This window comes from Onychostoma macrolepis, chromosome 24 (assembly GCF_012432095.1).
Source record: "Onychostoma macrolepis isolate SWU-2019 chromosome 24, ASM1243209v1, whole genome shotgun sequence".
Classification (NCBI taxonomy): domain Eukaryota; kingdom Metazoa; phylum Chordata; class Actinopteri; order Cypriniformes; family Cyprinidae; genus Onychostoma; species Onychostoma macrolepis.
In genome coordinates, this window is record NC_081178.1 from 4,117,097 (window position 1) to 4,140,659 (window position 23,563).

Below are 23,563 nucleotides of genomic sequence, written 5' to 3' on the forward strand. Positions count from 1 at the left end.
TTCATTTTTGGGTGAACTATCCCTTTAATATTAGTAGAAAGTCAAACTTCATTTGACTTTCTTTGAAAGCATCAAGGACTCTCCATTCTATTCCGGTGGCTTTTTGAACATCCAGGACAAAATAACTACTTTTATTAAGTTTTATTTATTAATATTTATGGTTAGTAAACCTGCCGGTTTCTTTGAAACTGTATACAGTTAAAATAATGTATTCTTCATTTATTTATTTAATTAATTAATTAATATATTTGCCCTGATAGATAAATCGATAGAAAGACAGATTTTTATTTTTTTATTATTCTGGTACTGTCCCTTTAAATGCTAGCCGTCTAAAAGAATGCCTGCTCTAAATTGTTTCCACCAGGGTAAAAATACAACGTCTCATTTTCCCAAACACATGGCGCCTGTACGTCAAAGCTAAAATATTTCAACAAATTTATCTGTTGAACGAACAGCATTGCGTTATCTCGACCGACACAGAATTTTCCTGCAGGCGATCTGCGCGTCGTGCAGCGGGTCCTGATTAGACTGCTTCAGAACCGAATGTGTTTTCGGGAGGGAAACTTCACAGCTTTGGTTCCGAGACAAACACGATTCGAATACGCGGGCCCAGAAGTCGAATAACACTGGGATTCACGAGGTAAGGCGGTTCTGTCGGTACGGTCGATGTATTATTGTGTTTTGGCGGCCGGTAGACGCTCGCATCGGTTTTGTTTGGCATGGTTGCTGTGTGAACGCGCGCTCGCGTCAAAGGAAGTCGAGTTTCTTTGTCCTGCGCGCTCATGAACAGCGTTCCAGCGCTCGACTCCATATTTATTGACATTTTATGATGTCATAATGTTAAGTCAAAACCTTCCTTGATTATGGTGTCATAACGTGGAATTAAAATTTCATTATGTCATAGTGTAGAACGAACTTCTATTATGATGCCATAATGAGGACTTGAAAACCCGCGATATGACGCCATAATCAAGCTTGTAAACTTAATATTATGACATAATCTGTCATGCATCATAATTTATAGTTAACAACCTTTATTATATCGTCGTAATAGGAAGTCAACAACTTCAGTTTTGATTGTGGTGTAATGAAAAATTTGGTTAATTGCATAGTGTGACGACAAATCTTGATTGTGATGTCATACTGTGGATTTGATAACGTTTAAGAAATCTTGATTATGATAACCACATGAAGTATATAAGTTAAGTTCATTTTCTTTTTCCCAGAAATGCTAGATAATGTTATTGCATTGGACTAAAACAGCCTGGCTTTTCTCACAACTTCTCTATTATTATTTTACTTTATTATTATTATTATTATTTATTTTTCTTTTTTGGGAATACTAATCCATAATTAGTTACTCCTGTTGTGTTCCCTGTTCCCTGTTGTGAACAACCTACAAAAAAGTTTACTCTGAAGCTACCATATTAGAATTATTAATTTTTTAACTCACAATGAACTATAACAATTTAGTTTACATGGTTTTATTTTCACCAAAATGTGTGTGAAGTTTTATTACTGGTAAATAAAAAATAAAAAATTGTGAATACACATTTTGCCTGGCTGCTAAAAATTGCTTTGGCATGCAAAAAAAACACACAAAAACCACTTTCAGTTTAAAAACCCTTCGAACATTTCTCATGTGCATCTGTCACAGGCAGGTGTACATGATGGGTACTATAAATATTCTATAAATGATCTACAAATATTCCATAATATAAATATTTTATAAGAACTGCAAATATTCTAGTTTCTTAATATATTACACTTGCTTTCTCCTTTATTTATTTAGAATATACTCAGATAAATGTGCATTTCTCCATAGGTTCAGTGGTCATGTCTGGCATTGCTCTGAGTCGACTTGCACAAGAGCGCAAAGCATGGCGGAAAGACCATCCATTCGTAAGTAACCCTTATATTCTTTTATTAAATTGACTTGCAATCCACACAACAATCAGTTTAATCACGTGCACACTTGTTCACTTCTGGATATATGTTACAAAATAAACCTTTGTTTTATTATGAACCCTGTAACACATGTGCATTGTATCCTCTGGCGCTCACTTAGTGCTTTTGTCTCGACCAAATGTCCCCAGGGCTTTGTTGCTGTGCCGACGAAAAACCCTGACGGTACCATGAATCTTATGAACTGGGAATGTGCTATTCCAGGAAAGAAGGGGGTAAGACTGTTCGTTTAAGCTTTAATTCAATGTATCCGCTGTAGCATCATGTGAGATCTCTCTCCGTCTCTCTCTAGACTCCATGGGAAGGAGGTCTGTTTAAGTTAAGGATGCTTTTTAAAGATGACTACCCCTCATCACCCCCAAAATGTGAGTTTTGCACAAACATATCCAGTCCTCGTTGCCTGGATCACACCTCACGAATGCTTGCTTCTTTTCCGAAGGTAAATTTGAGCCTCCGCTGTTCCATCCGAATGTGTATCCGTCAGGAACAGTGTGTCTTTCCATCCTAGAGGAGGATAAAGACTGGAGACCTGCCATTACCATTAAACAGGTTCATTGAAAGTCTAGTCATTTCTATTCTAGTGCTTTGTGTTCTACAGTGCTCTTTTATAAAAGCTCATCTTGCTGTTTTTCTTCCCTCAGATCCTGTTAGGGATTCAGGAGCTGCTAAATGAACCGAACATACAGGATCCGGCTCAGGCAGAGGCGTACACTATATACTGGTATGATAAACACACGCTAAGAGTTATATTACATAAGTGTTGCGTAGTTCCAAATTTTTGTGAGCATCTTAAAATAGAACCTCACAAGTGGTCAATTTGAAATGCTTCTCACAGGCTTCTCACAGAAATAGCACTCATAACGTCAGCTGTGTGAGAAACACACACAAGAAAGTGCAGGTTAGCATGTTGCTAAGATAACAATATGGTAAGCACAAGGATGCACAGAAATGTTGGGATTCCATAAAAAGAACAAAAGAATATTAAACCCATTTCCACTTCTTGAGTTAATATGAAAAATATTATGTATTTTGGCTTTTTTCCTCATCATTTCTGCTTTTTTTTGTCTACTTTGTGTCATCATTTTTATTCTCATAATTCCTAATTATGTCAATTATGACAAAAAGTAGAATTTAGGAGTCATCATGAGACTTAAAAGTCAAAATTATGCAACAGTCAAAAATCAAATTTGATAAAAGGTCATTATTTTTCTCTTGTTTATAATTACCTTGTCATTATGCCAGTTATTTTAATTTTGACTTTTTATGTCTTAATTACGAGTTTGTTAATTTTTGCTGTACTTTTTATATCATAATTTTGATTGTTACTTTTAGTTTAACTCACTTTATTGGCAAGTTTCAGTCAGAGTTATTACAAGTGAGGAAAAGAAAAAAAAACATACAACACTGGTTTCACAACATTGAACAAAAAATCTAGATGGTATTAAACACATTCCTTGCTCTCCGACCCAAATTCAAGAGAAAATAAAATAAATAAAAAATAGAAAAACATTAAAAAAAGAGAAAAAATTTAATAATCAAGTGGCACCTGAGTAAGCCATCACTGCTAGATGTCAGGTATCGGACCATTTCTTTCTTAGTACGCTCTTTAATATGTTTTAATTATTCAAGAACAAGAAAAAAGGTAGGAACAGCCAGGGTTAAATGTATAGGAAGGGCTGGATATAAAAATGTTATTTTTTAAAATACAACAGAAAAGGTTGCCAAATTGTATAGAAATCTTCCGTATTACTGTGAATTGCATATCTAATTTTCTTTTGATTTGTTACTTTTGACTTTTTTTTTATCTCATAATTATGGATTAATATGTCAAAATTTTGGCTTATTATTAGTGCTGTCAAACGATTTATCGCGATTAATCGCATCCAAAAGTAAAAGTTTTTGTTTACATAGTAAATGTGTGTATACTGTGTATATTTATTATGTATATATAAATACACACACATACAGTATATACAGGTGCTGGTCATATAATTAGAATATCATCAAAAAGTTGATTTATTTAACTAATTCCATTCAAAAAGTGAAACTTGTATATTATATTCATTCATTACATATTCTTATTTCTTTTCATTTTGATGATTACAGCTCATGAAAGTCAAAAATCAGTATCTCAAAATATTAGAATATTTACATTTGAGTTTGAATAAATGACCATCCCTACAGTATAAATTCTGGGTATCTCTTGTTCTTTGAAACCACAATAATGGGGAAGACTGCTGACTTGGCAATGATCCAGAAGTCGAACATTGCCACCCTCCACAAAGAGGGTAAGTCACAGAAGGTCATTACTGAAAGGTGTGGCTGTTTACAGAGTGCTGTATCAAAGCATATTAAATGCTTTGGAATTAGTGAAATAAATCAACTTTTTGATGATATTCTAATTATATGACCAGCACCTGTATCTTGAAAATATGTGACCCTGTAGCACAAAACCAGTCTTAAGTCGCTGGGGTATGTTTGTAGCAATAGCCAAAAATACACTGTATGGGTAAAAATTATTGATTTTTCTTTTATGCCAAAAATCATTAGGATATTAAGTAAAGATCATGCTCCATAAAGATATTTTGTAAATTTCCTACCGTAAATGTATTAAAATTATTATTTTTGTATGCAGTATTAAGTCATATAAAATGTAATTTCCCAACAACAAAATTGTGGCCAGTGAAAATGCTGAGCAAAAAAGTTCATGTCAAGCCCTGCATGTGTATATATATTTATATTTTATATATATAAAACATATTTTTCTTAAATATATACATGTTTGTATTTATATATACATAATAAATATACACAGTACACACATATATGTAAACAAAACTTTTATTTTATTTATTAATCGCGATTAATCGCTTGACAGCACTACTTTTTATATAATCATTTTTAGTTTCTCAATCTCAATTATGAATCCATCTCAAAATCATCTCTCTATTTTGACTTACAATTAAGTTTTTATCTTAATTGTGACTTTTTATCTCATAATTATAGATTAGTATGTCACAATTTAGTCTTTTTATATAATTTTTAGTTTGATCTCAATTATGAATCTTTTTTATAATCAGCTCAATTTTTACTTAAATCATAATTTTGAGATTTTATCTCAATTATGATTGTTTCATAATTGTGGATTAGCATCTCATAATTGTAGCCTTTTATCTTTTTATCTCATAATTATGACTCACAATCGACTGAATTTTAATGTCTCATAATTAGGACTTTCAATTATTGACTTTGGAAATGAGATGCTAAGTAATAATTATGAGATAAAAAGACAATTATGATTAAATACTTTTATCTCATAATTATGACTTTGTATCTCATAATTTAGATTTACGTCATACTTGATTTACCAAAGCTTTATGGTTTCATTGTGTGGAAGAAATGGACTTAGATATTCTTGTTTTAATAGAACTGTTTTCTATTAATACTTCATTCAGTATTAGCACAGATACCATTGCAGTGCATTCTAGGATTGCTTTATACACAAGGGATAAAGGTAGAGATGTCTAAGATTCATAAGAAACATTATTCTGCTGCCAAGTGTTTTGAACATCCTTCACTTAAGATGCCTTAAAATGTTCCCTAGGTAGGCAGCTCACTAGTTTCATTACAGCTAGTCTTGTATTGATCGCTCTGTGTGTTTGTGTTCACAGTCAGAATAGAGTGGAGTACGAGAAGAGAGTTCGTGCACAGGCCAAAAAATTCTCCCCGTCGTAAGCGAGACGGAGGGATGGACGAATGGAAAGAGGGAATATGTGAATACTCATGCTATCCTCTCATCGGGACTAAAAGGACTTTAAAACATGACGTCTGTGCCATCAACCCCGACCCCTTCCCCTCCACCACAAAACATCACACTCTTCCACACTCCTCTTCCCTTTTAATTTCATTTGCTGTCCGCAGTCACCGATTCAGTATCCACAGATCTTGTTGCGTTTCAAACCAGCTCATACAAAATCACATTCACAACTTCAGTCTTCGATCAAAAGCGGACTATTGGGATTTTAGCTCTGTATTCATTTGGCGTGTCTGTCTGCGTGCGCTTACATGCACTCGTCATTTTATTATGTTTGTGAAGCTTTGTTTCCCTTGAGTGAGTGAGTGAGTGAGTGAGCGAGCGAGCAAGTGCGTGTCCCATGTGGCTCTGGTTTATTACGTTACATGTGTGGGATAGTGCCTCATGGTGAAGTTTCCCCCCAGAATGCTGATCTAGGACCAGTTTCTTCTCCATTGGACGTGTTTGTATTTGACCAGCCGCGTGGTCTTAGATCTGTCTAGGATTGTCTAATGCTGATTCGCCGAATAAAGGCCAGAATAAATGCTCCTGTGAGCAGCAGAACCAGAGTCCAATTCTCTTAAACATGCTGTACAAGGGTTCTTGTTTGTTTGATGGGAACATGTGTCCTGTGTTCACACTGATTGTGTCTGTATGTTTAATAAAGCTCTTTCTACAAAACACGTCTGCAGACTGTGTGTGTCCTGATCAGACGTGTTTCTTATATATAGGATGCATTCTTGTGTTTAAAAACAGCTTAATGGAGGGGTGTTTAAACTTGGCACAGGGACTTAATGCTCATGACTCACTAAAAACAGAAAAAGGGTGAGATGTGATGGCCAAAGTTGACATATCAAAGATCATACATATTCCATTTTTATTTATATAGCTTTAATGATATTTAAACATTCATATTTACAAAAAAACTATAGCATTGAACTGACAGCATTGTAGAACAGCTTTAAATATAAAAATATAATTAAAAAAAGTACAGCATAAAAAAAATATGCTAAGTAGTACATAAAAAATACATTTTTGTTTGTAGTTTTTACTTATTTTTCACTTTAAAATGCCTCAATTTTGTCTTTTCAAATGTCTGATTGTATACTCTTTACTTGATTGCTTTATTTGTGTTAAATAAACTACTATGATTCAGCTATTTAGCAGGATTTGCTTATTAAAGCAAATAGCAGATAAAGCATGTGGATACATTTATGTTTATGCTTTTGTGCAAAGAGCAAAAGCACATGTATTATATTAGCTCATTACGTAATATGTAAAAATGAAAATACATTCGTTATCGTTCAAATTTAGCCTCGTTTCCAAACTTGTGCCATATATACACTACCGCTCAAAAGGGGGTTGGTAAGATTTTAAATGTTTTTGAGACTTTTACGCTCACCAAGGCTGCATTTAATGTTGTGAGAGATTATTACAAATTAAAATCGCTTTTCTATTTTAATATATTTTAAAATATAATTTATTCCTGTGATGCAAAGCTGAATTTTCAGCATCATTACTGCAGTCTTCAGTGTCACATGATCCTTCAGAAGTCATTCTGATATGCTGATTTGCTGCTCAAGAAACATTTCTTACTATTATCACTGCTGAAAACAGTTGTGCTGCTACATATTTTTTCAGACTTTATTGAATAGGCAGTTAATTTGAAATATGTTAACATACATATCTGTAATGTCACTTCTGATTCATTTAATGTTAGTGTCCTTGCTGAATAAAGCCAATTTCTTTAAAAAAAAAAACAACAGAAATCTTATTGACCCCAAACTTTTGAACAGGAGCTTGCATGCACATGTTAGACTGCATAAGTGTGTGAATTGGAGAGTGTGCAGTAGTCCTCACTGCATGTGATGCTTCCTCTCTCAGTTGTGACAAAATCGCGAATCCAACAGCCTGAGTCGACCTCTGAACCCACAGGAGACTGCTGCATGCTGGGACACTCATGCTCCTCGATCTCTCCCATATTCTCATAGTCTAAGCTGGTGGGTTGAGGGGGCGTGTCTGTGCTCTCTGTCAGAATGTCAATCTGGAGAGACTCCTCCCCCTGCATTATATCGCTCATCTTACCTGACAGCATTGAACGGACCTGAAAATACAAACACAATCAGACTATTAACAGTCATGTATTAGTAGAATGATAGTTTGTTTTGGTCAGAACCGTTTGCACCCATGTAAATCTTTAGATCTTCTTAACACTAGAAATCATCATCAAGCTAACCATCAAAGGTCATGCCAAACAGTGCAAGAATGAAGCACACTAACATCCAAGACTTGAATTTAGATGCCCACAAATGGCTTTTCATTTGAGAAACATAATAGCATATGTTTCCCCTGTGTGCCTGCATTAACAAATAAAATTATAGAATTGCAAAATTAATTCTGTGGGTTTGCATAGTCAGAAACATGATTCATATCTTTTATCTTATATGCCCACAAAACCATATTTGATATCTTTCTCATATCTGATTTGTAAGGTTTCTTATAATCATTTGACAATGATGAAAAGCCAAGACTAGTGATATTTTAGCATTATTTATAAACTATTATAGTATTTATTAAGTTTTGGATTAGCTTTTATTTTAAATTTTTCAGTTTTCAGTTTAAATGAAAGTTTTAGTAATTTTGTATTTTAGTACTTAATTTCAGTTCCTTTTTTCCATCTAAAATTTGTATTATACTTTATTTTCTTTCAATTAGTTATAGTTTTAGTTAACAACAACGCCATTGGTCAAGACAGATTTCTTGGGATGCAAATCTAAAAGGCTTTCTATATATCTTCATGTATGGAAAAAAGTGATAAGAACTTGCTAGAATTTGTGTATTACTTATTGATTTACTGATTTATTAATTAATTTGCCATCTAAATTGAATTAGTCAAGCATCACTAATAATATTGCTTATAATTTAGAGTTAAGTGCTTTTTGAAAACTGACAAATTGTTCTGAACAATGCCAATACAAAACAACAAACAACAAAACAACATCTAGTGTTTTTGGTTCCTAAATGATTCAGTGATTCATTTATAAAGAGATTCATTTGTTTCATTCTTGAATGAGTCGGCATATTTAAACAAATTAGTTGAGTGAATGATTCAGTGACTCACTCATAAACCGCACTTCATGCATAAGCGCTTTTAACGAATCGTCTAAATGAATTATTCAGTTTTTTTTCTTTGTTTTTTTGGAAGTTACCTGAACATTGACATCCCAGTCTCTGAAATACGGGGCTGGTGATGGTATATAATCATTCTTCCTCCATCTACAACACAAATATCCTGTCATTTACTTACAGACAAAAGAAATCAGAACATTTCAGTATGCTGCAGATGACGTTTCTAACCTAGAGTATGGGATACAGGACAGAAGGACCAGCGTCAATGGCAGTAGATACCAGGCAATATGGAAAGATCCTCCTGGAGTCTCTTCTTAAACACACAATGGGAGATGAATCTTAATCACAGTATGTAATATTAAAGGGATAGTTCACCCAAAAATGAAAATTTTGTCATTAATTACTCACCCTCATGTCGTTCCAAACCTGTAAGACCTTCGACCATCTTCAGACACAAATTAAGATATTTTTGATGAAATCTGAGAGCTTTCTGACCCTCCATAGACAGCAAGTATATTACCACGATCAACGCATAGAAACGTAGCAAGGACATCGGTAAAATAGCCCATGTGACATCAGGGGTTCAAACGTAAATTTACGAAGCTACAAGAATACTCTCCAAAATGGCGGAAGACGGTAATGAATTATGTTATTATTGTTACAAAAAGTATTATCGTAGCTTTGTAAATTTACGTTTGAACCCCTGATGTCACATGGGCTATTTTACCGATGTCCTTGCTACGTTTCTGTGCGTTGATCGTGGTAATATACTTGCTGTCTATGGAGGGTCAGAGAGCTCTCAGATTTCATCAAAAATATCTTAATTTGTGTTTTGAAGATGAACGAAGGTCTTACGGGTTTGGAAAGACATGAGGGTGAGTAATTAATGAAAGAATTTAAATTTTTGGGTGAACTATCCCTTTAACAGTTTCTCTGCAGTTGTTTGAGTGTTCTGTAAACTGACTCACTATGAATGTCCCCTGACCTCCAGTGTAACACAGGGGCCCACAGACTCCACACGCCTTTGTAATCCAATTGATCTGGCTGTGATCTCACACGCACTGTGTAATTTGTGTGAGGCTCAAATCTAGACTCATCCACATACACCTTCTGGTCAACAGCTTCAACCTCATATAGCTGAAACACAAACATCTGTAACTTAAGAGCACTTTCAAAGAGGAACCTCAGAAAAGTGTGACAAATGAGTACAATGGGTGTGAAACGTATAGCTTGACTATGAAAATGGGTGCTACTCATACTACGTATTACGTACAGCTCCCATGGTGTAAAACAGACACTTGTGAGAAAGAGGTGTTAATAGAAAGTCTCATCAATGTTAAAGCCATGTAATGTGAAATGATGTTCTCATCCTGTTTCACTTCTGTAATGTGACACAAAGCAACCGTTTTAAATGCGCTTATTAATTTTTAATAAGTAATTTCAGAAGAGGAACAAACTTGTGTGGTTGTGTCTATATACGTAGACATATAGCAAAACTCTTTTAAAAATCTGAAAGCGGAATTCATCCGACTATGAAAAAAACCTATAAAAATGCTTTAAAACTTTAACAGAGACGTCTAGTGAGTATTTAATAGGGCTGCCCCCCACTAAAGATTTTTCTAGTTAACTAGTTGTTCGTTTAAGCCATTATATTCAACTAATTGCGCATTTTATATTAAATTAATAGACCTACTAATCCATATGAGCTTCAATATATTCAAGCACACGTATAAAATTTGCCACAAGGCACAGGCAAAAGTAGCCTAAGGATTATTAATGTATAGAAAAAGGAGACATTTTAATTATTTACTAATAAACTAAAGTTTATTACGGCTGCAAGAAGAAATTCATAGTGCCGACTCTCACCTCCACAGTATGGACCACTGGACGCGCCTTTAGGGAGAAATGCAACCTTCATACATTTAATATTTGTTTTAAATTGGTTCGTTTAAAAGTAGGCATTTCAGCCTTTCTATAGATATATTTCTCTATGTGAGACACACGCTGAGTTGTGGTTCTTTTTGGAGACGCGCTCCAGTTCACAGAGACGCATCCTGTATGTTTTGGTTATTTTGCAAAAGCACAACATTTTATTGTTATTATGAATTTACATAAATAAAATTAGTTTCGAATTGATTTTAAGTTGTTTCATTATCAGGAAAAAAAATGCAAATGATCGCACGGGCGAGGCGCATGCGCATCAATTGATATTCCGCACAAACACTTGAACACGGGCCAAAAATATAGCACATTGATAGCCTATAGGTTAACGCTAGAGGTTGGAATCCACATTAAAATAAATCCTCACCAGTCTACATCCGAGTCAGGTGCAGTTATAATCTATAAATTGAAGGCTATTTGACGTTTTAAAATGATCTAACCGACCAACGCCGCTTCAATTCGTTGATCATAGTTGTTGATCACGATTAAACGGATGCCGCTGAAAAAAAAAAGTTTTAATGACTTGCTTATGCGTTAAATAACTAAGATAAAAAACAGGTTAAGTAAAATATTCTAAATATAATAGGCCTATTGTTCAAGTATATAGACTGCGAAGACCTTTTGCATCTGCATAAAAAAGTGAATTATTTATTATTTTACTATGCAATGATACAAAATTAAACCAAACAAAAAAATATTTAGACAAAATAAAAATATAAAAAATTATAATCCCACAGTATGCGCCGAACGCGCAAAATCTTGCACTCCCAGGTGAAAAACAAGTACACTTCCATAATGTACTTAAAGTGCTCTGTTATCGCGCACTAATTTTGTACTTAATATACTAAAACTGATCCTTTAGTACTTCTTAGGGTCAACTTAAGATCATCTAAGTGTACTCAACTGTGCTATTTTGAGACACCATGAATGAACTAAAATGCGCTTTTAACATACTATCTTTGTATTTAAAATGTATTTCGTTACCACATGTACTTGAACCCTTCTTTCATTCACCAGAACAGCGACAAGAGTTATTTGAAACACATAAAACGTTTAAACAAGATAATATTGACAATGACATTTAAAATAGTTTTGGCGGGCTGAGAATGCGATTTCTAAAATGTTATGATAAGGTAAGCCTGACACAGCAGTAGACCTTTATCAGTCAGCAACGAGGTTCTGACGATTTGTGCTACCGCTCAGATTGTGCTACCTCCCATTAAAAGATAGGCAGCACAAATCGATAGCGAAAAATGCTACCTATCAGATTGTGCTACCAGCATCTTATTCATGTGCTTTTAGGCTTTTTTTTAATGTCCATACCTACCCCTACCCTAAACCTACCCTTAAAACAATGCACAAGCAAAAGTTGCCTAATGATTATGAAAAAGGACACATTTTATTTTTATTAATAAACTAATGTTTTCATGAGTCCTTGTCAGCTGCAAAATGAAATTCACGAAATTTCCACTGGACGCCTTTAGGGAATGCATTCAGATTACGTAATCAGGAGTATTTGATTTCGTTTTGAATTGGTTCGTTCAAAAGTAGACACGCTTTCTGTAGATATATTTCTCGGGTAGGCTATGTAAGGCACCCAATTTTAAGTTGTTTCATTATCAGGAAAAAATGCAAGTGGTCACGCAGGCGCCTCCCTATCATTCTTGAGCATTAATTATTTACCACACAAACACTTGAATATGAATAATAGCCTATATAGCACATTTATATTAGGTTAACGCTAGAGTGTGGGATCCTCACCAGTCTACATCCTAGACAGATGCAGTTTAACCTGCAAATTGAAGGCTATTTGACGTTTTAAAATGATCTAACGGGCCATGCTGCTCCAATTCCTTGATCATTGTTGTTGATCAAGATTAAACGGATGTCGCAGTCATAAACTTGTTTTAATGAGTCTCGTAAACTTATTTTAATAAATCGCTTATGCATTAAATAACACAGATACAGAACAGGTTAAGTTAAATATGCTGAATATATAGGCAATTGTACAAATAATAAAATGCTATAGACTGCGAATAAGATTGCAGTTTCACATTTCGCATATGCATAGTGAATTATTTTTAACATGCAATGATACAAAATAAAACCCAACAATATTTGTAATGAAGAAAAATATTTAGACAAAAATGAGAGAATGATGTAAACCCACAGCACATCTCTTGCGCGTCACACATAGCAACATGCGCGCGCCGAACACGCAAAATCTTGCTCTCTGAATGAATGCAGCGCAGATAGATTCGAGACACAAGTTATTTGAAACACATTGAATGTTTAAATAAGATAATATTGACTATGAACATTATATGACATTTGAAAAAGTTTTGACGATTTGTACTTCAGTCCGCCTGTGCATTTCTGGCCCGCACAGTTTTAGGCTCAATCTCCGCGATGTTCTCGTTGAAAATGCAATTTCTTACATGTTAGAATTAATTCATTTCTAAAATTTCATGATATGGAAAGCATGAAACAGATCCCAGCAGTATAAACATACACAGGCTATCAATCATCAGCAACGAGGTATGCATGCCAGTATGCATAACGTCCGTCACGGTCACGTCCGTAACGCATTTTATGGTGGATAAGTGCAGAGAATGGAGATGAACTGTTGATCATAATTAGCATGGCCATAAGTTAGCTTTGTACAGAAAGTTTCAAGTTAATTGCATTAATAATTACTATAAGATATAAACTTAATCTTTAAAATGTTATGGACGTGACACAGCGCTGAAGCGTCCAGACCTCATAAATCTAGCCCTTATAAATCCAAAAATCATCGCTGTTAAGACAAAGTGAGTTTATTTACTTTTCAGACAGGCCTCCACCTTTCTACAAAATACTTACTTGTTGACATAAATAAAAAAATGATCAGTCTTTGATCTCTTATTTGAAAACATGAAATACAGTCGAATGAAAATGTAATTTTACTTTAGGTCCACCCCTCATATGTGATGGATAAACATTGCGATTTCCTTCAAATTTCTATTAAAGCACGTTAATGCAGTAAAATACAGACCTAAATGTACAAATTAAACAGGGTTTTATTCTTTAGGTAAAAACTTTATTTTTTCATGGTAAGGATGACATTTGCATGGAATTGCATATATATATACTTTGGGTCTTGACAGTTGCTGGTCAATGTGTTTTTGATGTATGGAAAAAACAGCATCAACTTTTTAATTATTATTATATTTATATTTTAAAATAAATTAAATAAACACCTATTTTGTCAATTAAATTTTTCTAAATTTATTTTAATGTTTATGTGTCAACTGTTACAATAATAATTTATTCATTCATTTTAATTAAGTACATATATTTTTTTATTTTAAGTGTCACAGCTTGCCCTCAATAATGGTTTGATAAAGGAGTTAAAAAAGCTACTACATTTTGATCCCTAAAGACTATAAATACCTACTAAAGTTTTTATTCTTTATAATAACATGTGCTGGTGAATCATGTACAATAACACCAGAAACACTGAAATAGTTCTCCCAAAATTTCAACATCAATACTTTTAAAGCGAGCGCACACCTTGTGTTGACTGTAAATGCTGAGCTGGTACTGTAATATGAGGAAACTCTCTGCATCATATCCGCTCTGCCACTGGAAAAGAGCCCTGTCTTTCTCCCAGAGCAGTGACAGGTCAGTTGGAGGGACCGGACGAACTACAACACACACACACACAAACAAACATCAGTGAGCAGAACCGTGGTCTCACGTGCCTCTGAAATGCATGTAGCTACTTGCTCTTACTGTGTTTACTAGGCATGAAGTCAGCATCTAGTAGGACGGAGATGTTGTTGCCATGGTAACCGGAATAGAGGGAGATCCTGTAGCTGTCCACATCGGTAAAAATCACATGCGGTGATAAATCCAACTCGCACACTAATGACTGTTCTCCCATCTTCAGTGTGCAGTCATGGTGTTCGCTACACAAAAAAAGAGTCATTTACCACAGCATGCACGTGACTGTTTGGTAGTATGTTAGTGATTTGACTGACGTGTGATTGTGATTCAGTGCAGTATTCTCACTCATAATTGCTGAAATGCAGCCAGTAGGATGATTCATTGCCCAGAGACTCAGCCGAGATGTTCAGAGAGCAGGTGATATTGGATAAATAATTACTGAGACACTCCAGACTATACTGTTCACCTGAACACATTTTTATAGGCGACATGTAATACATCACAATAAACGCAGCGCAAATATATACATATATATATATATATATTTGGGAATATATAATATATATATGCAGATATGCAAATATATATATATATATGTTTTTAAAAAAAATTTGTGTTTGTGTTGTACATAATTGACACAAATTGTGTAACTATAACACATTAGTGTGTAGAAATTAGCAGGAATAACACATTGGTTGAGTTAAAAGTAACACAAAATGTGTTGTCCTTAACTAGACACAGGTGTGTTAAGAAACAACACAGTTTGTGTTGTTGTTTTTAACGCATCATTTTTAAGAGTGTGTATATATACATATACATATACATATATTTGGGAAAAAACCTTGACATAATGTAATGTTTAATGCACTTTATGTTGTTATTACAACAAATGGAATATATAATTTATCAATGTATATATCATATCGCAATATATCATATATCAATGGAATAATTTTTTTATTAATATGGTACAAAATTATTATATTTAAATCAATATAATAAAAAAGTTTCATGATCAAAAGTAATCTAAAAGTAGTCTGATTATATTACCTGAAATGTGTAATGTAACAGATTTTTGTCATGTAATTTGGAATCAGTAACGGATTACAATTTGCAATTTATTTGTAACGGATTACAAAAAAGTAATCTACCCAGCTCTGTATGTATGTATAGGCCTATATACTGTATATATATATATATATATATATATATATATATATATATACAGGGCTCGACATTAACGCTTGTCCGGGACAAGTGAATGTTTTGGACGGGCAAGTGAAAGAGGAATTTACTTGCCCAATCGGACAAGTAACTTGAAAAAGTCAATACCAAAAACAATAATAACTGCCTTTATTTGTGATATAGCCTTTGTTATAGGGGTGTGCGATTATATGTCTTTTGCGATAATTTTGTAATTGTTGTTTTAACGAGTATATTGCAAGAATCAAACAAAGAGTGCACGCATAATTACGTAAAGTCGTCTAGGTTCGACTAGCTCACGTGCATTCTTTCACTGCATGATTCAGTATTTCAATGCATGAAGAATGATCAGAAAATTCAAGATATGGGGGAAGAAAATGTATGTATTTATATAATTTAATATAGTTAATATCACACGAAGATCGAACGCCGTTTTTTTTTTTTTGCTTCAAAAACCATCATGATTACAAATGTGATAACAGTTCAATAAACAAGAAGTTAAAATTAAGAGACTTACGTTTTAAACACCATATTGCCTGTTTTTGCTCTATTCACCAACAAAAATAACTCCAAACACAGCCACAGCGCTGTTTTGCGTCTCTGAGGAACATGACGGTGTTTCGTGCCTGAATGAATCAACCGTTTAAATGATTCGGTTCAGTCGCAATGACTCACTTATTAACAGTGACTTGATGCCACCTACTGGTGGTTTTAATTTAACATTTACAGCATTTTTTTTTTTTTTTTTTATAATTTCAAATATCAGTATTCAACATTTTATGTATCAAAACATTATTTATTCATTTGTAACTGCAGGTTAAAGCATTCCATGTCCCTCAGAGCTGCATTAACAGTGGGTAAATATATCTATTCCACTCCAGATGCAGCTTCTGTTTCTTCTGCATTGCAAAGATGAATTTTGTTGATACTGATTTAATTTGTTTGGTAACAGCCCAAATGTCTTATTATACTAATTGACTGATTAAATTTAACTAATTAAATTTTTTAAATCTAAGTTTGAAAATGATGAAAATTCATATATATATATATATATATATATATATATATATATATATATATATATATATATGTGTAAATATTAGTATTTTATTAAGTTTACTATAAAATAATTGTATTTGTATTTAATTCTAACTTTTTATTTTAAAATATAATAGTATTATCACACTTTATTATTTTGTTCATTATTTCGTTTAAAAAGAAAAATCTAAATAAACTAAATGTGTTTTGTATAACTACAATAAATAATTATATTTATAACTCAATTTAACTTATTTTTTTCTCTCCGGGCAAGTAAATTTATACTCGGACAAGTAAATGACAAATTTACTTGTCCGAAGGACAACCACATGAAAATGCTTAATGTCAAGCCCTATATATAGTGCATATAATATATGTATTCATACCACATATATAATTAAATAAAATAGAGAGAAATTCTTACCCCAAGTTATAAAATTCACCAAAATATTAGAGAAACAAACCAATGTGAGGATGAAAGGAGAGCAATGCATGTTCTCTTTACCCTGTAACAAATAAAGAAATATATATCAATAAAAAGTGTGTGTTTGTTATACAGACACACACACACACACACACACAAACAAAATATTAATTGTGATGTTGATTTGATATTTTCTGAAGCTTACACAGTGACTATGATTGCAATAAAAAAAAAATCAAGTTTATTCTTGCATCTTCTACACAACACTTCATTACAATTAATTTAAAAAGCACTGAACACTAAGAATGGGATTTCTTTCAATTCAGTGCTATGAACTTAATTAGTATGGAAAGTGCATTCTACTGCAAAAGAAACCACACACACACACAAAAAAACCGAAACCAAACTGCTTAACGAAAACTACAAAGAGAACTTCAGCAAACACACATGGCAGAAATAAAAGCATGTGGCGTGCTAATCAAATATGATAAAAGTGATTGAAAATCTACCTGTAGTCGCAGACAGTTGTTGCTTCTGGTTTCACACGCACATGAAAAAAAGCTTCAGCTGTCTCTCTCTCCCTCCTTGTCTCTGCATTGCACTCTTTCTTGTTGAGACTGAGAGAGTCTATCAGTCATCAGATCACTTATCAGATTGTAACTCTTGTCATCATGTCCAATCTTGTCACACTTCAAGCATTAAGATCAGCAAATTCTCTGACACGTTTCAGACGTTCACTAACCGACATCATCACACTTCTGCTGGATGTTTTAACTGCTTTCAATGCCTAAACAACTCCATATGTGATCATTTTAACATAGCAGATTCCTTTATTTAACATCTGTCAAGTGTGTGTAGGCTAATGGTTCACACACGGATGCATGCGCAGAGTCTATTGTCTTAACTTCATCCACAAACACTCGCGTAAATTGCACGATATATAACGTTACTAGCAACTGGATCATTTTTTTTATAACTATATTATCTTTATAAAAAGTTTTATGTTTAAGCATATCCAACTTTATCCACATACTGTATACAGAACAGTATACTCGAGTATGCAACATCTCAACTAGCATATCACAACAAATCTCACCTGCTTCATTGTTTACATATTTATATCGTCACAAAATGCAACTATATTATCTCTCAAGTCATTAAAGAAAGCTGGATATCCAATTGTAATACAGTATACTTGTATAGGGTGATAACCTACATGTCAACTAGCATAGCAAAACATAGCAAATCTCAAGGGCCTCATTGTTTACATATTTATATCGTCGCAAAATGCAACTATATTATCTCCCAAGTCATTAAAGAAAGCTGGATATCCAATTGTAATACAGTATACTTGTATAGGGTGATAGCCTACATTTGTCAACTAGCATAGCAAAACATAGCAAATCTCAACGGCCTCATTGTTTATATCGTCGCAAAATGTGTTAAATAAGGCATGAAGATAGGCCTATAAAGATATTATAAACATTAAAACATGCTTTGAAATGACATACACTGTCAAAAGCACTACATTTGACTTGGCATGTTATGCAAAAACTATCGAGTTAAGATTAGTTGTGCAGCGAAAGAGCTTTTAAAATAATTGCTGTGAGTCTATGGTTCGGTTTTAGACACAAGTACAAGTGTATGGTTTATATTATTATCATTGATGTGATAGTTAAAGTTGAGGTTAAATGTGAAACTACACACTTAACCCCACGCCTACGTTGATGAGAATCAGACAGAGGCCTATATTTATTCATGCGGCTTTGGTGCAGCTTTAGCGATGGCTAGTTTTGTTTGTGTGTTTTATGCCTTCTGACATTGTTGCAGAAGGTCAGGCAAAAGGAGCTTTTATTAAGAGCTGTTTTCTCCACACAGAGTCAAGTGCCTTTCTGATTAACAGCAGTTTTGCAATGATGGTATCTGATCAGGCTTTCTGAGGCCCTAAGGTGTTTAATCTGATTGGTTGTCCTAAATAACATCTATGGAAGACAACACCTAATTCTACCTTATGATAAGTGCTACCCAGGCGTCCTACTTTCAAGCATGCCCTACAAAGTAACAGATGTCTTCGCAAATGAGTCTTGCAAAGTAAGTAAACACATGGCAAACGGAAGGTGCCAGTATTCAGTAAGCGGCGTGCCAGTGTGCCAACACTTTAGTGAACTTAATATCACTTGATATGATGCTTAGACATTGTGTGCCAAGCCATGTGCTTGGTTTTGTGTTTTTTTATCTGAGAATGAGCTACTGAGATGAGAAAATAACAACTAAACCTTGAATCAGATGGTTTACATGGGATCTACAGTGTTCATAATTGAACAAGCTGTAAATATTTAATGTATTTGTTGTTAGATTGTCTGTTTGTGATTGAATATTTGTAATTTGTATATGAATTGCAATATTCCAACACATTATCAACAAGACAATTTGTTATTTATCAAACGTATCTTAATGGGATACTTCAGCCAAAAATAATAATGGTTATTGATTACTCACCCTTGTGTTGTTTTAAACCTGTATGAGTCCAAATATCAGGAGAGAAATATGCACAGATCAATAGCTGGTAAAAATATCACACAAGAAAAAAAGTCAATCCCCTGTTATCCTCTCACATCATAATCCACCCACATATTTTTTTTTAGGACCAATTTAGACTGTTTTGTCTTGTAAACATTGCTTGATCTGTGCATATTGCTCTTCTGATTCAGGTGATACATATTTTTCACAAAATTTCTTATTGTTTACCTTGTTATCATTATTCCAAGTTGTATTGTCACAAAACACCAATAAAAAGATCTGAATTAAATTTTTCACCGGAGAAAGCACAATTATCGATAGAGGACTCATATTTTAGCTTAACCCTTGTGCATTAATTAAAAAAAAGTTACACATAGGTCCATAGTGGACAAAATTTTTATTTTGAAGTCTTGCCAGAGTCCAGAGTTAAAAGTCCAGAGCCGACTCTGGACTTTTAACTATACTTATTCTACTCGATTTAAGCGCAGCTTTTGATACAATTTCTCATCAAGTTCTCCTAGATAGACTCCACTCCATAGGTATTACTGGCGTCCCTCTTAGTTGGTTCAGATCCTATCTTTCTGGGCGCAATCAGTTTATTCAACTTAAAAATTTCAAATCTTACATTTCACCTGTTACAACTGGTGTCCCTCAAGGCTCTGTTTTGGGCCCTGTTTTATTTATTATTTATCTACTACCCCTTGGTCACATTTTTAGGAAATATGGCATTAATTTTCATTGCTATGCTGACGACACCCAGCTCTATTTGTCCTCTAAACCAAATTCTACCCTTCTTTCTTCCTCTCTTTTAGGTTGCTTAGAAGAGATTAAATCCTGGTTTTCACGTAATTTTCTTAAGCTAAATACTGATAAAACTGAAGTTCTCCTTGTTGGTACAAAATCTAACTTATCAAAGTCCAATAATTTTTCTCTCTCTATTGATAACTCTATAATCTGCTCATCTACTCAGGTTAAAAGTCTGGGTGTCGTCCTCGACAGTACTTTATCTTTTGGAAAGCATGTGAACAATATCACTCGGTCTGCATATTTTCATTTACGGAACATTAGTCGTCTTAGTCCATTCCTCACACCAAATTCAACAGCTACTCTTGTACATGCTCTAGTTACCTCACGCATTGATTATTGTAACTAATTGACTATTGTAATTCATAAGCTTCAATTGGTCCAGAATTCAGCTGCCCGTATAATTACTAGAACCTCTTCCACCGAGCATATCACTCCAGTTCTCTACTACCTTCACTGGCTACCTGTTAAATATTGCATAGAGTACAAGATTTTATTATTCACTTTCAAAGCTCTTCATAGTTCTGCTCCACCTTATCTTGCTGATTTGCTTCATATTTACATTCCGAAACGTACTCTCAGATCTTCTTCATCTGTTTCCCTTGTTGTACCTTCTGTTCGTCTAGCCACTATGGGGTCTAGGGCTTTCAGTTGTGCTGCTCCTAATCTCTGGAATTCTCTTCCACAATCTATTCGAGAAAGTGACTGCCTGACCACTTTTAAATCATGTCTTAAAACTTACCTGTTCAGATCAGCTTTTTCTGATAAATTTTAAATGATTTATTGTTATAATTGTTATTTGCTGTATTGCCGTCAGGATTTTGTGTTATGTTATCATTTTAATGTACGGTGTCCTTGGGTGCTTTGAAAGGCGCCTTTAAATAAAATGTATTATTATTATTATTATTATTGCCAACAGAATGAAAGCCTATTAACAAAAATTGCATCATTTTACAGTTACAGCTGTGCGATTAAAATAGCAGTTTTAATGGGTTTCAATGGGGACGTTTTTGTCCAAAAGGTCCTGAGAGGAACAATTTTGTGTACCTAGTGCATAAAAATTTGAAGCTTGGGAGCACAGAGTTAAGTTTGGTCTCATTTTAAAGAAGACCAATCGGAGATTATTGTTGAAGTAAAAAAAAAAGTTTAAAAAGTGAAACCCTAAAAAAGTTATAGAAGTTTAAGTTTATGAAAATGCTTTATGAACAATATTTTATATAAAATATATATTTTATGAAACATGTTGAACTCTAAACCTGCTAGAAAATCAAATCCATAAATCTAAACAAATTGTGTTCCAAATTTGAGGTTGATATCTCAAAAAATGAGCTTTCAGTAAGATTTTGTTTGGACGCAGTACCAAATTTTCCCCATTAGATGCCAGCAAAACTCCACTGGTGCACACAGTGGTTCTCTCTCTCAAATATTACAAGAACACACACGCACACACAATTGTTTTTATGACACACATACAAACCACACTGGACATCCATACCAACACACCCACACAATTATAGCTGCATTGTTTATCCAATTGGCTCTATAATATGCAGAAGCAGAAAACAGGAATAAAGTGAGTATTTGCTTTATAGGCCAAACCTGAAAAAATGGCACCATCTGGTAAAAAAATAGTAAAAAAATAATAATTTTGAAGCCTTGCCAACAGAATGAAAGCCTATTAACAAAAATTGCATAATTTTTCAGTTAAACGGCACTGCGATTTGTACCTAGTGCAAAATAGATTTATTAAAGGAAACTATTCCTTTAAGAACATGAATGCATAATACAATATTTTCTGCTGAACATGTATCCTTTATATAATATGTGTGTAATTGTGGGTTAAAATTACCCAATCTGATGTTATCAACCCTTACTATCTCTTCAACAGAAAGTGGTTGATTCTTTTGATGTTTATGAACATCTCTGGGTTATCTGATGAGGTTCTGGGAGTGTTGCTCGACAGGAACTTTGAGGAAGATAAGGACAGGAAGTATCAAAACATGCTGAAATGAATAAAAACAAGCTGAGATAGTAAAAACCGCCTATATTTTATTTCACCTAGTGCATACTTTGTTCATTTTGAAAATATGGACCACAACAGGGCCCAAAATCACACTACTAAGTAACTGACCTTCTATATTTAAATGGAAAGCAAAGCAAAATAAAAGGATCACATGCTTGACACAACAATATGTTAATTTTAACTAAATAAAAGAATGAAAATAAAACAAAGGGATCAACAAAAGATTTTTAAAAAATTGATTAGGCTGACAAAATGACACTAGGATTAGTAACGTTTCTTCAACATGTGTTTTTTCACAAACAAGCATAGAGAATATGATATATAAGTGAACACTGAGGAGCCCGAAATAAAGAAAATGTTTTAAAAAGCACATTCATATTCTTCAATGTCATTTGAAGAGATGATCTTGCAGCATTTGACCTTAAAGGGGGTGTAATTCAATCTTTTGTCAGGAGGAGGCAGCAGTGAGCTGATACATAGACTATACTTCGTATAAAATCCGTGAACTTCATCTGTGTGCATAAATGGCAGGATGAATATGAGGCACCAAATCGTTACGTTCATTTATAATAAATAAATAAATAAATAAATAAATTGTGCATTAAATTTGTATTGTGAGTCTTATTAAGATTAAACACATTTTTACTTCTGGAAGAGCAGAGCACAACACCTTTTTATTTTATTTTATTTTATTATTTTATTTTATTTTATTTTATTTTATTTATTAATTTTATTCTATTTTTTTTATTTTATTTTTTTTATTTTTTTTTATTTTTTTTATTTTGTTTTGTCACCCACCCGAACTACATGAGATGCAACACAGCCACGTCACTCAAATGAAAGCTATTTTAATAACTTAAGCGCAATGCACGTTTTTATGTACATTAACAACAATAATAGTTGTCTACATTAGTAATAGACGTCTATACACAATTGTTTCATTTTACTAGGTTCTTTAAAAAAGGTTTTATCCGGTAAACGTTTCGAAAGCGGAATGTTTCTTCGCCGTATTTGT

At 33.6% G+C, this 23,563-nt stretch overlaps 2 protein-coding genes across 4 annotated transcripts; one reads left to right on the forward strand and one right to left on the reverse strand.

Moving 5' to 3' along the window:
* Positions 1-428: 428 nt before the first annotated feature.
* ube2ib (ubiquitin-conjugating enzyme E2Ib) lies at positions 429-6,441 on the forward strand. The gene is made up of 7 exons (XM_058765003.1): positions 429-640; positions 1,826-1,902; positions 2,097-2,180; positions 2,258-2,330; positions 2,405-2,514; positions 2,607-2,686; positions 5,637-6,441. Exons 2-7 carry the CDS (start codon positions 1,837-1,839, stop codon positions 5,698-5,700), a joined length of 477 nt encoding a protein of 158 aa, XP_058620986.1. The 5' UTR covers positions 429-640; positions 1,826-1,836; the 3' UTR covers positions 5,701-6,441.
* A 151-nt stretch (positions 6,442-6,592) lies between these two features.
* LOC131533005 (interleukin-9 receptor) lies at positions 6,593-17,960 on the reverse strand. Of its 3 annotated transcripts, none has more exons than XM_058764981.1 (9): positions 17,711-17,960; positions 17,202-17,283; positions 14,882-15,002; positions 14,603-14,778; positions 14,381-14,514; positions 9,856-10,024; positions 9,116-9,197; positions 8,968-9,034; positions 6,593-7,862 (listed from the first exon to the last, which is right to left on the reverse strand). In XM_058764981.1, exons 2-9 carry the CDS (start codon positions 17,269-17,271, stop codon positions 7,572-7,574), a joined length of 1,110 nt encoding a protein of 369 aa, XP_058620964.1. In that variant the 5' UTR covers positions 17,272-17,283; positions 17,711-17,960; the 3' UTR covers positions 6,593-7,571. The 3 variants fall into 3 exon arrangements, with proteins under 3 accessions (XP_058620964.1, XP_058620963.1, XP_058620965.1); XM_058764980.1 differs by having other exon boundaries at positions 9,116-9,200; positions 17,711-17,957; XM_058764982.1 differs by lacking the exons at positions 17,202-17,283; positions 17,711-17,960 and adding an exon at positions 16,257-16,693 and having other exon boundaries at positions 9,116-9,200.
* Positions 17,961-23,563: the final 5,603 nt, after the last annotated feature.

Excerpts from the sequence above, each read along its gene's own strand:
- ube2ib (XM_058765003.1), top strand. The coding sequence starts at position 1,837 with ATGTCTGGCATTGCTCTGAGTCGACTTGCACAAGAGCGCAAAGCATGG. Across the intron at positions 1,903-2,096 it reads GGCGGAAAGACCATCCATTC|GGCTTTGTTGCTGTGCCGAC; the intron begins GTAAGTAACCCT and ends AAATGTCCCCAG. Across the intron at positions 2,331-2,404 it reads CCCCTCATCACCCCCAAAAT|GTAAATTTGAGCCTCCGCTG; the intron begins GTGAGTTTTGCA and ends TCTTTTCCGAAG.
- LOC131533005 (XM_058764980.1), bottom strand. The coding sequence starts at position 17,271 with ATGCATTGCTCTCCTTTCATCCTCACATTGGTTTGTTTCTCTAATATT. Across the intron at positions 14,779-14,881 it reads CTGCATTTCAGCAATTATGA|CGAACACCATGACTGCACAC; the intron begins GTGAGAATACTG and ends TTTTTTGTGTAG. Across the intron at positions 7,863-8,967 it reads ACTGGGATGTCAATGTTCAG|GTCCGTTCAATGCTGTCAGG; the intron begins GTAACTTCCAAA and ends TTGTATTTTCAG.